The sequence below is a fragment of the Sphaerodactylus townsendi genome, linkage group LG03 (assembly GCF_021028975.2).
Source record: "Sphaerodactylus townsendi isolate TG3544 linkage group LG03, MPM_Stown_v2.3, whole genome shotgun sequence".
Lineage (NCBI taxonomy): Eukaryota > Metazoa > Chordata > Lepidosauria > Squamata > Sphaerodactylidae > Sphaerodactylus > Sphaerodactylus townsendi.
In genome coordinates, this window is record NC_059427.1 from 29,888,012 (window position 1) to 29,903,407 (window position 15,396).

The following is a 15,396-nucleotide window of genomic DNA, read 5'->3' on the forward strand; positions in this document are numbered from 1 at the left end:
CCCAAATAACGGAAGCCACCTAGCAAAAGCACAAAATTATTAACCTGATCACAGGAGACCATTATGGGGTTGCTGGGCAACAACTGAAGAGAAGAGAGAAGGAAAGAAGAGAGAGAAGAAGAGAAGAAGAGGAGAGAGGAAGAGAGGAGAGGAGAGAGGAGAGGAGAGAGAGAAGAGAGAGAGAAGAGAGAGAAGAGAAGGGGGAGGGAGGAGGAGGGAGGGAGGAGGAGGAGGAGGAGGAGGAGGAGGAGGAGGAGGAGGAGGAGAAGAAGAAGAAGAAGAAGAAGAAGAAGAAGAAGAAGAAGAAGAAGAAGAAGAAGAAGAAGAAGAAGAAGAAGAAGAAGAAGAAGAAGAAGAAGAAGAAGAGAGCTCCGAGAAGCTGTGACTAGCCCAAGGTCCCCCAGCTGGCATGTGTGGGAGTGTACAGGCTAATCTGAATTCCCCAGATAAGCTTCCACAGCTCAGGCGGCAGAGCGGAGAATCAAACCCGGTTCCTCCAGATTAGATACATGAGCTCTTAACCTCCTATGCTACTCTGCTCCTGAAATATGAAATAGTTACTTAAAAATTGGTTGGTGTGTGAGTGGGAAAGAATGAAGGAAGGTTAGGGCATGGGGTGACCAAGACAAAGGAAAGAAGAAATAGTGTGGGAAAAGAGGTTTTCCACGGTGTGATTGAATCCAGCCCAGTGGCTGGCACCACACAACTGGGCATTTGTTTTCCCAAGCAAAGGATGCTAGAGAGAGGGAAGGAGGAAAGTAGAAGATGGACAGGGTGGGTGGGAAGGTAGGTTGGCTGGTGAATGGTAAATAGAGAAAGAAGCAAGAAAAGAGGAGAAGCTAAGGGGGCTTTCAGTAAAGAAAATGAAGAACTAATGGGGAAGAAGAAAATTAGATGACCCCCCATGACCTTGCGGGCCCTCCACCTTCCTAGGCACCACCTTCAAAATCTCCCACCATTTCCCAAGGCAGTCCTGGATCCCTTGATATGCAGATGTGTACAGTGCAGGAGTTCAAACCCATCTATCTCTGCTGCACTCAGATTTGAGGCAGGAACCATCCCATTAATATAAGCTCCTACCCCAGTCAACCAGTTAGGAACCGGAATCAAATTGGAATGTCTAAATGGGTAGGTTCATTCAGTTGCCTTTGTGGTTGTTCAGCAGGCCCACATTCTGAACCACTAGATTCAAATCCCGTAGCATTTTAGAGATCAAGAACATTTAATGGGGGGGGGGGGTGTTATGAGCTTTCAAGAGTCAAAGCTTTCTCCATCATATCTGAACCAAGATCCCAGCTTAAATGTTAAGATTTGTGGTGCACTGTAACACCAGGAAGAGCAAAAAAAAAAGTTGTAATAAGGATAACTTTGGCAGATACTTTCACACAATGCAGACAATCTATCACTCTTACCAGACTGATCATAGACAGTAAGGAACTGGCCCATTACCTCAAGTATGTAATATGGAAAAAAAATGTTGTTTAGTCTAGCAGGGAAAGGATATGAGATGACATCAGAACCGGGGGGGGGGAGGTTTTGGGGGGTGGGTATTCCACACAGCCAGTGTGAAAAATACATGGTGCATACTGTTTTCCTTTGGAAGCAAAGTTTGTTTTTTTGGTAAACCACATTCCCTGATATAGAACACATACAATGTATCAGTAAAGTCAAGTCACGACAGAACATCTAGTATGGACCAAAGGGGTTCTGTTTCCCTAGTTTGAGTACCCTGTGAAACCTGAGGGACTAAATGTTTTCTAGCGGGTGCCAATGTAAACCGCCTTGGCTCTGAATGTGTTACAGCAGCTGTGGATCTGTTGAACAATTGATCTGAAAAGTAATTTAATCAGGCAATTTCTCAAAGCCCTTTAAATTGTTGAAATGTAATCCACAGTAACTTGCAAGTAGTCAAATATTTTAGGCAAACAGTTTCCTTGCATTTGCCTAGCACAAAGTATGTACAGCTCTTTTGTCTCTCTCACATAAAGATCAGTTATTTCAAGCCTTTTAATGGAACAAATTCTTCATTACAGGTGGCTACAGAAAACAGATGGGCTTCACAGTTTCATGGCCATTGTTTCTTTATGAATCTTTTGTTCAGAAGCAAACAATGCACAATGTTAAGAGTGTCATGGTTTGAATTCTGGATGTATTTTTTACTCTTCCCCTCCCCCAAAAAAGCCACCGAAGAGGGGTATGGTGCTGTGGGTTTCCCTGTACTCTTTCCCTGACCTAAAATAAGAACATAAGAACGAGCCTGCTGGATCAGACCAGAGTCCATCTAGTCCAGCACTCAGCTACTTGCAGTGGCCTACCAGGTGCCTTTGGGAGCTCACATACAGGATGTGAAAGCAGCGGCCTTCTGCTGCTGCTGCTCCCGAGCACCTGGTCTTCTCTTATGTTATTTTATGTTCTGGGTGAAGAAAGCTTTTTCCAACTGGGGCTTTAAGTACTTTTCATCGAGGCCATCAGCAGTGGAGACGAGGGGAGACTTGAATTCCCCCTCTCACCAATTCAGAGCAGACCCTCTGCAATTGTGTTTCAGGATCTCGAAGTCAGAAGACTGCGTGAAAGAACTCCAATGTCATGTATGGTTTTGCTCTTTGTATGGACTACACAGCTCATAGCACAAGCTTCTAATGAAGAAGGTACAGATTCCAGTCTTGACTTTAAAAATGGTAACAGTACTGGGGAAGACTGGTGCTGGAGAGCTAATACTATCAAACGGAGTTCCTACCAGAGGGTTTGCATGTTACAGGTAGGTCTATGATTCCTTTGCCTCTACATTTCATGCAGCAACCATGAGAAAAACATGGATTAATAAGCAGTGGCCAAGTGGATACTGTTCTGACGTCTCAGCATTAAACTGCACTGAAACAAATGTGCTGGCGATTTAATAGTGGTGGAATATAGGCCAGAACTTATTTAAACCTCCTCGTTCCGAATTAATACAATGGCAAGCACATGTTGTGGCCAGGAAGGGCCATCCCACACGGCCCTATCCCTTGCCTTTTGAGTGTACACAACCCTCATACAGCTTTGGACTTGGACCAGAAGTTGCTAGAGCAAGATGAGACCACAGGTTTAAAAAGAGGTCTTGTAACTCTAAAAAAACAGAACTGTGGGGTTTAAAGGCAAAGATGTACTAGCCAGATTACACATGACGGCCTCCCTGTGCCAAGTGATCCAGCTCATCGCAGTCCACGTACTCACCACATGACTTTGCCCCCCTCACACTGTGAGGTTTCCGACTCTTACTCCGAGTTCCCTGCAGTTGCTGGGAGTTTGTGTCATGGGGATGAGTTATGGAGCGTGCATTTACAAATGTTACAGGCTCCATGGGTATCATATACTAAGGGGGAGGCTAGTTTGGCAAGCACCCCCACCGTGAGCGTAATACATGCTCCACCTCCAAAGCAGTCCTAGGGTTACATTCCACACAAGCTTATGCAGAGTGAAAGACAAATTGCAAAGCACTTTTAATTCTGGAAGGCGCTGTCAAGATGATTGCTGTAATAATAATAATATAGGGGAGATACTTCTCAGGCAGGCTCCATAGGAAAGGATGTGAGGGCTTGATGGATCATCAGATTTGACCTGCTGTGAGAACTCAACAGTGTTTTATACTAGGAGTCAGTTTCCTTTGATTTTCCTTTACTGTGCAGCAAAGCCTCCACATTCCCCCCCCCCTTTAAATGCAAAGGGATTGTTAAAGCAAATAGCTTGTGAGTTTGAAGCAAGGAGCTATTGATGCAAAAATGGCACAGTAAACTGAAATCATTTATGCACATATTGATGGACTCTGCAACCGTTTGCAATCTGTTGTTGGAGAAGGAGGGATGCAGCTCCTGAATCCTGCTTTATAGACTGAATAAAAGTCACTTAATCCTGCTTTATAGACTGAATTACCAGACGAACGAATAAAAATCACTTAATTCTGGATTCTAGGGTGACTCGCCTTCAGGCGGGATTGGAGATCTACTGGACTTACAACTGATCTTCAGACCATAGAGATTAGTTCACCTGGAGACAAACACTTTGGAAAATAGCTTCTATGGCATGACACCCTGCTGAGGTTCCTTTTCTAAGAGGGCTTCACCCCCAAATCCCCAGGAATTTCTTAAGTTGGCAACCCTAATATCAAACACTCAAGTCCAAGATTTGAAGTACACTACAAATTCTTATCAGAGGGGTTGGGATTTTGTAACAGGAGAAAACAATCTTTTGGGCCCAACCCGGCTCCCCACCCCCCACCCCCAAAATCTACTTTGTTTGCTGTCCTGGCTAACAAAAGATGAGGAAGAAATGAGAGCCAGTGAATACACCGGTAGAGAGTTGAGCTCAGCTGTACATCAGGAGTTGTTTGTCCCTGTCCCACAGCAATTTTAACATGAACACAAAGCTGATATGAATATGGCCTCAACTTCCTTTTCTCTGCTTCCGGTGGGCTCTTGCAATGAAGGAACGGGTTCAGACCAGTAGCACGTTAGGAAACTTAGCTCACTTTATCCATCCTGAAGGAGCCCTCCTCAGTTCAAAATGACTTTTGAAAGCAAGTTCAGCGAAGGCAACCTTAGCAGACTGTTCCAGAACATGTTAATCATGAAAAGGAACCCAGCACAAATGTGGGTGTGAAAAATTACAGAAATAATTGCAGCATATGGTGGCAATAATTCAGAGGATCTTGTTTTTCAGAACTAGAGGCAACTGCTTTGTCATTCACTGCCGTTCATCCCTTTGTGACCCTGAGCAGCAATTATACAAAATTGCTGGATATTTTTTTTTCTGGCTCCTTGAAAGTTTGCGTCAGGAATCAAAATAAAACGGCAAAATAAACTGGCCTAGGTATGCATCTGAATGCTGCAGAAATTCTACTAAGAAGAGTTTGAGTCCAAATATCTGGACCGTATTCCTATATTATTACTTGTACAAGCCCTCAGAAATGACCATCCAGTTCCTAAGAAGGTTCTTTGACAAATGTAAATCTTGGCCACACAAGGTCCATAAATACAACAAATATCTCATGGAGACCATGGTGATAGAAGGAATGAACACTAGAAAATGAAGCAGGCAGTTTCTTCAAGGTTGTGTACTCTCTCATACAACTGTGGTGTACGGACAAGTAATACATCTAATGTTTATTTTGCATAAAGTGCTGGCTCTCCAAACTTCGCCGCAGCGATGCTAACATTGGTTTTACAACCACAAGGAGTAGTTCCTGTGAACTCAATGCTCTGTGTCTCTCCCCTCCCTCAGGACAAACACCCTTTCAGATTTATCAGCTGGCCTCGAAGTATCAAAATTAGGTGAAAGCCTTTCAAATTATGACGACACATCTGCACTAGATCAGATTGCATGTTGGTGCAAACATCCACGAGGGCTCCTTCAGGCAAGCAATTTGCACCAAACTGAAAGCTAGAATTCAGAATTCAAGCAAGGCTACAACCCTCTCTAGTTTGCCGTGTGCCGGGTCTATGTAGTGACATTATGTGGGCAAGTTCCCACCTGTGGTGTAAAGAGGTACAGTCATCAGACATAGATTTACTATATGAAATGATAGCTAGAGTTGAACTCAGTAGCACACTGGAGACCAACAAAACTTTACATAAGCACAAGCCAGCTGGATCAGACCAGAGTCCATCTAGTCCAGCTCTCTGCTACTCACAATGGCCCACCAGGTGCCTTTGGGAGCTCACATGCAGGATGTGAAAGCAATGGCCTTCTGCGGCTCTTGCTCCCAAGCACCTTTCAGGAGAATCAGCTTTAGACACAAGCAGGCAAGTAGATCCGAGTCAGAAGGAGAAAGGGATGTTGCAGTGAATGCTTGTAAAGGTACTGTGCATATTGTAATCAGCCTGATTACAGCAGAAGGGAAATGCTTTGGGGCAGAAAATTAGCACCTGTAGTTAACTCTGAACTGAGGCCCCTTCTGCACATGCAGAATAAGGCACTTTCAATCCACTTCCAATGCACTTTGCAGCTGGATTTTACTGTGAGGAATAGCAAAGGCCCCTCCTTCTGCACATGCAGAATAAGGCACTTTCAATCCACTTTCAATGCACTTTGCAGCTGGATTTTACTGTGAGGAATAGCAAAGGCCCCTCCTTCTGCACATGCAGAATAAGGCACTTTCCATGCACTTTGAAAATGTGTGGAATAGCAAAATCAATTTGCAAACAATTGTGAAAGTGGATTGAAAGTGCATTATTCTGAATGTGAAGAAGGGGCCACCTATATGAAGCCACAGAGTGTGAGCACAGGAGGTCCAGAGTTCCTGGCTTGGGGATGACGCCAGTAAGTTGTGGTTTGCTCATGCTGCCTGAATTCAGTCATGAATTCTTCATCAGGCTTGTGATTTCTACAGCACTCTGTGCAGAATGCCTGGCGATGGAGCAGGACCTAGACACAAAACAGAGCACTAATGTGATTTTTAACACTTGCCTATCAAGAGTCCTCCTCGATGTCAGCCTGGTATTTTTAAGCTACCGCAAAGAAGGAAACATAACTATGGCAACAACATTTCCAGCAAGAACACACACACACACACACACACACACACACACACACACACACACACACACACACACACACACAAATTGATCAAAAAGTGCTGTTAATTCCCTGCCGTATTTTCCAGTTTGCAGTTCAGGCAAATGTACATCTAACTTTGAACAGTGTCCGTTTCAATAGGATGTTCTTAATCAAAGAACTTCAAGGCAGCAAATGAAGCTTGCTTCATTCTTCTAGCTAGTAACCATTTGTTGTCCTTAAAGGTTTACATATGAATCCTAATAGCACAAGGGACAGGCTATAAATTCTCTTCCCCATTCTTTCCTTACAGGCTATTTATGGAGAGGGGAGGATATTATGCAAAAGGCACTTCTAATAGCCATTCAGTCACCTAACTCCAGTGACAGCTTTATTCAAGGCCCCAAGCTTGTTAACAAGCTGAATGGCAGGCAGTTTAATGCCATGCAGATCTGATTAGAAAACAGCAACCAAACTCCCCCAAACAGCAGGATTTTACACTCATACCACATTTACCCTAAGTGCCAAGTGATATTAAATATCCAAAGGGCTGCTGTTCCATGAAACACCCCACACTACTTAGCATCAGAATAGTCCTTCACCCTCACACACATGTACACAGATTAATGTTTCAACACCTTGCATATTTTCATGCCACTTCAAATTTAATTTAATTTAAAGGAATCACAGGCTTTTAAAATAAGGCAGCATTTTGTTTGCTTGCAATGACGGCCAATCCAAGCAGTAGAAGGGTTGCTTTGTAGACTGGTGTTCAAATGTCCTGATGTATACCAAACAGGCTGTCAGATCAACGTTTCAAGAATAAAGATAATAACTAGACATAGAACTCAATCCTGGGAGGAATTTTTTTTTAACCAAGGTATGGGGATCCAGCGGACCCCAAGCTCAGCTGCAAGCACATTACTATAGTCCTGTCCTTAATACATCATTTCAAAAATAATTCTGATTTTCTTCTTCTTTCATGGACAGTTCTATAGGACAAGATTAGTGCCACATTTTGAGAATCTTTGGATGTTTATAAGCAGCCATTTTCAAATTTTAGGCACATTGGTTCAGTACTCCACTAGAAGCCAAGATAGAGGTCCATTCTGCACAACACGAACAAAATGTTTAGAGGCAGGAAATAAAATGTTTCCCCCGTGGACTTCTGCAATGATTTTACCACAAAATGTTTTCTTTTCAGTCAGAAAAATGTTTTATTTGCATACTGTTCCCCAGCAATTCTTCTGTGGAAATGTTTTGAAAACATTTTCACTTGCTGTGAGATCTCTTTAATATGTTTCCCACACTTCCTGGACTTAATTGTCAGCCCCAATTTCTGGCACTGTATTTTCGTCATTTGGCTGGGCAGGGGGGTGGCAGTTGCAAATGTTTTCAGGGCTTGTGTAGAATGGACCAGAGACTGGAATAATCTTCGTGATCAAGACCTTGCTTCTCCCTAGAGTTTAGGAAGAATATTCTACATGGCCATATATATGAGAAAGACCTACAGTTCAGTGACTGGAACATCTTTGCAAACAGAAACCCATTAAAAGGTCGCCTACCAGAAAGGCAAAGTTTCCACCTTCAAAATAAAACAACAGCTTCGTACTTATCCCAAGGTTATTGATTGACCAAAGATACATGGCTTGCATGTTATGGTCTCAACATGCAACGATCATACCTTAGAATAATGACCGTCTCCTCTATTTTTGAATTGGCATTCAACGTTTGAATTGGCATTCAGCAAATTCCAAAGCAAGGATTATGAATTAAAAGAGGTGCATAAGAGTACTCTTCTTTTCCTCTCTACCATTACATAGTCTGTGGCCAACTGAGAACACCCTTTGAATATCCATCTACTGTATCTAGCCCACAGGTGTCAAACTCGCGGCCCTCCAGATGTTATGGACTACAGTTCCCATCATCCCCTGCCAGCATGATGTTGGCAGGGAATGATGGGAACTGTAGTCCATAACATCTGGAGGGCCACGAGTTTGACACCTATGATCTAGTCAATAAAGATGCACAGAAGATATTCCCAGTTCTCACTCCCATGAAAATGAAACCAATGTCTTTTGGAAGCATTGAGTGGCATTCTTTTTTTAACCCACATAGCACAGGCACAAAGAATAGATGTTTAGCACTTCATTAATGCTGAAATTCTGAGTTCTTATTCCACATTATAATATTGGTGCTTATCCATTTTCACCATTGTCTGTAATTGCTCAGAAAAGACAACTCGCTTCATAATTAAGAAAGCTGTAGGGGAAATCAGTTCCAATCTGGCCCTGCAAATAAAACACACATGCATTAAATTTATATTTTAAAGCACTTGTGTCTGAAGGGAACATGTTTTGTATTCCCATCATTTATTTATTTGAGAGTCAGCATGGTGGGGTGGTTAAGAGCAGTAGACTCTAATCTGGAGAGCTCTCCTCCACAGGAAGCCTGAAGGGCAACCTTCGGCTAGACCACAGGTGTCAAACTCACGGCCCTCCAGATGTTATGGACTAAAGTTCCCATCATCCCCTGCCAGCTGGCAGGGGATGATGGTAAGACTTATGAGTCCAATAACATCCTGGAGAGACATAAGGTTTAACACCTATGAAACTAGACCAGGGAGTATTAAGAGAACCTGCTGGCTCTCAGATGTTCAGGGAATTCATACTCTTATCAGTTCCCATCAGCCCCTACCAGCATGGCCAATTGGCCATGCTGACAGAGGCTGATGGGAATTGTAGTTCCTGAACATCTGGAGAGCCGCAGGTTCCCTACCCCTGGGCTAGACTCAGAACTCTCTCAGTCCCACCTATTTCACAGGGTATCTGTTGTGGGGAGCGGAAGGGAAGGAGTTTGCAGGTCAATTTGAGACTCCCTACAGTTGATAAATGCAAATTCTTTTACTCTGTTCTCTTTTTATTAATTGTAATATTTATATACTGCCTGTCCTCATGATGCAAGGCAGCCTTCAAGGGATGTTTTCTACAGTAAAGAAGAAAAGAATCAACACAGATCTATGAGTGTTTGTGAACCATCAATCAAAGCAACTTCTATATCTCAGGAAAAACATTTGTAAGTGCCCCTTTGATCTCCCACCCAGCTTTTGCTGTATTAATGTAAAGACTGCAAATTTTGGTTAAAAAAAATCATAGCTCATTAGAAAACATAAGACACCACATAATGATCATAAATCCACAGTGCTTGCATCAGGAAAGAGGATGAATTGATTTTTGAATCCATTGCAAGCTACGATTTCTTTCAAAGTCCCGTCTTGTAACCCCAAATCTAATTTACATTTAACAGCAAAGCTGAACCCTTAAAAGATTATGAAAGATTACAAAATCTCAGCCATTAATTGATCGAGACTTGTTTCCTTAAGCTTGTCCTTTGAAAGGCACTGTTTTGTTTCAATCTGATCAAGCATTTTCACATTGCTGAAGATAGCCTCCCTCACAAATGTGTAAAAAACTAAACTGATTAGGATGGTGGAAACCGAATACAACTGCGAAAAAACTCCAAAAGGATCTTTCTGCACAGAATGGGCAATGAAATGTCAAATGAGATTCAGTAACATTAAACGTAAAGTGATATTAAAAAAGTTCCCCTTCAGTCGTGTTCGACCCTGGGGTACCACTGCAAGCAGTGATTTCATAGGCAAGTCGTTTTTGTGGGGTAGTTTGCCATTGCGTTCCCCAGCTATTCTTTACCCCCTAGCTATGTGCTAGGTACTCATTTACCAACCAAGGAATGGATGGATGGCTGAGTTGACTATGAGCCAGCTGCCAGGATATCTGACCCACAGGGGGCTCGAACTCCTGACCATGTGAGTGGCAGTGCAAGTACTTAACCACAACGTCACGCGGCTCCTTAAAGTGTTATACATTAGGGCAAAAGAAATCCCAGCTTCACATATGCACTGGGGGGATTTGACATAGAAATGACTTACCAGAGAGCCGATTTTAGGATTGCAGCAGAAAGCTCAGTGAAAACATTAATTTACGAGGCAGTCGCATAAAAAAACATAAGGAAAGGCACCAAAAATTACTGTACAATTACCGGTGCCGCACTTTCTTCACGTCATTACATGGGGTGACTGCATTTGGAGACATGGTGCAATTCTGGTCACTCAATCTCAACAAGAGAGTCAGAAAACTGAACATGTAAAGAAAAGGGCAACAAACCTGATCGAGGAGATGAAGCACATTCACTATGAACGAAATCTAAAGAGTTTGGAGTTTTTAAGGGTTTTTTTAAAAAAAAGATAACAGCAGTTGGGAGAAGGGATACGATAAAGTTTTATAAACATGGGTACACACATTTACTTGTCACAATGAGCATAAAGATTGGATTTGGAGCTAGTGAAGGGAATGAGGCCTCACACTGATCTCAGTTCTAGAAAGGTCCCAAGAGTCTCTAATGCTTAGCTTACAAAGATGAGGCCTGTCTCCTTCTCCAGTTCTGTGTTGAGAAGGGGGATGAGTGCTTCTCACCTCAGTTCTGTGGGGCTTCAGAGAAATTCTGAGTGCCTCTGAACCAGAAAGGAGACTCTGTCCCTTTGTTCCTTCAGCATGGCCAGTAGTGAGCAAGAAATGTTGGATGGTTACTGAGGCGATCCCAAGTTTGCGGATTTGTGTCATACGACTTTGAAAAAGCAGACAGAAATATTTTCCTCTCTACTAGAAGCTGGGTTTGCTCGATTAAACAGATTGGCAGACTGAAAACAGACAAAAAGAATGAATTGGCTTGATGAAGCACAAAATTAACAGAATATATTGTCATGAGACATAGCCCCTGGATTAGGTGACTTTAAAATGAGATGAGAAAAATTCGTGAAGGATAGATCCATACCCAGCTATGAGCAATAACAGCCAAACAGAGCAGCCATGAAAAAGGTGGCGTGCTTATAGAATGAAGTTATGGTCTTCATGCCTAGTCTGTGGCCATCTCACAATGCTGAACTAGAGTGGCCAAAAGTTAGAAAAGCTGTAAAAACTAAACAAGAGTTGGATGAAGAATTGTTAGTCGGTAATGTCAAAGCTTAACCCATCTCACTTGAAGACAAGTAGGATCTTGCGTATTCCCTCAACTGAAGCTAAGTTACTATAATGAACTGATAGTCTGTACTCTGAAAAGAGGAGAAAGAAAAGAATGATCAGAAGTCAGGTGAACCAGATGTCTGGAACCAAGTAACGAGATCTATATTGCCCCAAATCTTTCAACAACAGTTCCAGTCCTGTGTCACAATAAAATGTGACAGGAAGCCACATGGTCAGATTCAGAAAATGTCCAGCTGATGGCTACCAGTGAAGGCCATTGCTTTCACATCCTGCATGTGAGCTCTCAAAGGCACCTGGTGGGCCACTGCGAGTAGCAGAGAGCTGGACTAGATGGATTCTGGTCTGATCCAGCTGGCTTGTTCTTATGTTCTTACCACAGACACTCTTAAGCAGCCTGTTGCGCAATACAGAAAAATGCAGGTCACCCAATGCGCTAAAGAAGTTGTCCACACCTACTAAATCAAGGCAGCTACAAGAAGGAGGTGCACAGAAAGAGATTCTGAGAAAATACATGGGCATGAACACCCATTAACACGTTTGAAACCAGAGAAAACACATAGGGCACTTTCACACATGCAGAACAATGAACTTCCAATGCACTTTGCAGCTGGATTTTACTGTGCAAAATAGCAAAAGCCACTTGCAAACAATAGTGAAAGTGGATTGAAAGTGCATCATTCTGCATGTGTGAAAGTGCCCATGGTTTTAAAAATCACAGCAGGATATGTTTCACATGACAAATGCACACATGAGTTTCTGGATGACCCAATATTACCTCCATTTTTGTTTTTCAGACTTAAACGGACAAAACAGATCCATTCAAAATTGCACTTTATACAGAGACAAAGCTGAATGTGCCAGCAAGCATGCAGTTCGCCGAAAGCTATAAACACAGCTCCCAGAGGAGTCCACCTGTCTGATAAAACATTTGGCACCCTTGACATTTTTGGTGGCATCTTTTACCGTTAAAAAAGTACACCAGAAAGACCATGTGTCAAGTGTGAATAGGTCCAGAAAAGTGTCCATGAATTCTACCACTCATTTACTACTGACTTCAACAAAAGGCATACAAGAGAGACATCTAGGAACAGAAAAGCGGCCGTCATCATCCAGAGCTGATGGTTGTAGGCAAGCAAACACAACCTCACTCGTGAGCTTTAAAATGCACTGAAATATAGATTCCCTTGAAAAATGATTACATTATTATGTTACTAGCGCAATTGCTGGGGAGAGAGCACAAAAGGATCACATTTGAAACAGCCCCAGGGCAACCTGAATTGCATGCCAGGAGAATACCCCGCAAATTGGCATGTCACCGCTCTAATCATATTCAGAGGATTTGTAGCAGATTGCAAAAATGCACCTTTCATACACAGTAATTTTAGAGATCTACGCACAGGGAGATGGGGTGGGCAAAACACTTGACCATAACACAGTGTCTCTCAGCTACAACCTTATTCCCCAGAGACTTTTTCTTTCTGGTTCGACAACCAAGCCAGAAGAAGTCCTGGATGCTGTAAAGTTCCACAGCTGTTGATCAGGTTCCTTTTAAAGCCACAAAAGGACACAACGTTGTAAAAAACAAGAAACCAAACAGTCTGTGAGCAAAAACCAATACAAAATGGTGAACTTTGCTCAACAATGAAACATGTGCTGAAATACCATCAGAAGTTAAAACATTTGCAGGGGTTTTTTTTAAGTTGAAAATTGTGAAAGGAATAGTAATGTCAGTCACAAATCAATTATTTTTGAAAGTAATGTCACAAATCAATTATTTTCGAAACCACAGGCAAACGTGTCAGGAGGAATGGTGGGAAGAGATCATGGAGAGATAAATTAGGCTGAGGCTGAATGGTCAGCGGAAGGAAATAATCCTTCCCAACCGTGACCAAACAACATATAACATGGGGGGGAGAAGTCAGAGGGAAAGCAATACTCCTCCTTCTTCCTTCTTCCTGAGCATCTCTTCAATTGTTTCCACACCTCTTTGGGGTGCATGACATGTTCCTTCCCTTACCTCCACTTATGAAGCGCAAAGCCAGGACACCGGTCACCACACCTGCCGCATGGCTTCTCTCTTTCCAGCTCGCACAGGGCCGTCAACTTTATGAATGACACAGGTAGAAGAAAAGAGATCACAAGAAACCAGTGAGAGACTCTCAGGCAAGACTGAAACCTAATGGTGCTGCTAGCTGTACATCAGCTGGCGGCTGTCCTTGGACAGGACCAATAGCCCCTGATCTGGGTCTGTCGCCCCCTCATTGATAAATTGAATCAATGGCTTCATTAGGAAACAGTATGTCCCTCCCGAGGCGGGGTGGGGAGACCGGGTGGCGGGAGGCAGCCACCGTGACATGAGCCTCTGCTTTGGACAAAGGGAGCCGCAAGCCAGGGGGCTCTGATCCTTACACTGCGGGGGGCCTCCGTGGGAAAAGCGTGGGGGTGGGGGGAGCCCCAAACTCTTGGTGCAAAAGATACCCTCGCCACAGACATGCTTCCATGGAGGTGGGGGGGGACGCTCTCCCGGCGAGGAACAGGTGTAAACGCCCCCCCCCCGCGCCTCCAGCCACTGCTGGGTCCGCAGCCCCCCAACCCCGCGACGCGCCACCCCGGGACAATGAAAGAAGAGCGAAGCACTCACCGATCTGCTGGAGAGCCGCTTCCGAGAGCCGCGGCTGAACATGGCAGCGGATCCCCCGGCGGGGTGGCTCGGCGGGCGGGCGGGCGGGCGGGCGGGAGTCGGTGGGACTGCCCTCTGGACCCCCCCAGCCAAGCGGGACCCGGAGAGGAGCACCGGGCTGCGCCTCCTTCCAGCAAGGACTTGACTGCCGCGCTCCACAGCGCCGGCTTTGGCTTCCCACTCGCCCCCCTGGGCGGGCTACCCGGCTGAGCGGCTGCCTCCTCTTGCTCGAGATGCCCGCCCCCCACGGCCCGCCCCAGGTCGGCTCCCGCCCGCCCGCTTGCTCACCTCACGTGTCTTGGACTGCTCTCCCCCCTCCCCTCCCCATCCCTGCCCTCCCCCCTTCCCCTCAAGGCTCGGGGTCCCTCACTCGCCTCTGGTCGCCTCCCCAAAACACAAATTCCCCGCTTGGGCAGCCAGCCCCTGAACTCACTGCTCAACCCTGCTGACTCCGTTCCTTTTTTAAACCCCCTTCTCCCTTGCTGGGCATGTCCTCCTAGCCAATGTGGTGTAGTGGTGAAGAGCAGGCAGAGGTGGGATCCAACCAGTTCTCACCACTTCTCTAGAAGTGGTTACTAATTTTTTCTGAGTGCCAAGAAGGGGTTACTAAAGCCACCTCCCTGCCCAATAGGGACCGGAGGTGCGTGTGTGCGGCGGCACCACTGTTTGAATCCCACCACCATTGGAACCTGTTATTAAAATTTTTGGATCCCACCACTGAGAATGGGGGTTGATTTCCCCCCTTTTCCACATGAGCGGGGGAACTCTTATCTGGTGAACTGGGTTTGTTTCACCGCTCGCTCCTCCGCATGAAGCCTGCTGGATAACCTTGGGCCGGTCAACGTTCTCTCAGGACTCTCTCAGCCCCACCTGCGTCACAAGGTGCCTGTTGTGGGGAGAGGAAGGAGTTTGTGAGCTGCTTTGAGAGTCCTTGTGGTTGAGAAGAGCAGGCCAGGGTATAAATACTCCCCCTCTTTCCTTCTTGTAGGACAAGGTGGACTGCTGTACAACTATTCCCTCTTCCCCAAACTAAACCAGTGTCCTTAACTGTACTCACTGATGTACCAACTGTGTCCAGGTGAAAGGGTCACTCTGCAAACTCACCTGAAATCTCTCCTGGCACACCCA

General features: G+C 44.7%; 1 protein-coding gene across 1 annotated transcript in view; it reads right to left on the reverse strand.

Annotated features, from left to right (window-relative positions):
- PRICKLE2 (prickle planar cell polarity protein 2) overlaps window positions 1-14,461 on the reverse strand; it is a 363,321-nt gene extending 348,860 nt beyond the window's left edge. Inside the window, exons 1-2 of the mRNA XM_048489885.1 lie at window positions 14,230-14,461; window positions 13,606-13,691 (exon numbers count right to left, since the gene is read on the reverse strand). Of these exons, the coding sequence (XP_048345842.1) occupies window positions 13,606-13,691; window positions 14,230-14,271 (128 nt within the window). The 5' untranslated portion in view covers window positions 14,272-14,461. The remainder of the gene's footprint in view (window positions 1-13,605; window positions 13,692-14,229) is intronic.
- Window positions 14,462-15,396: the final 935 nt, after the last annotated feature.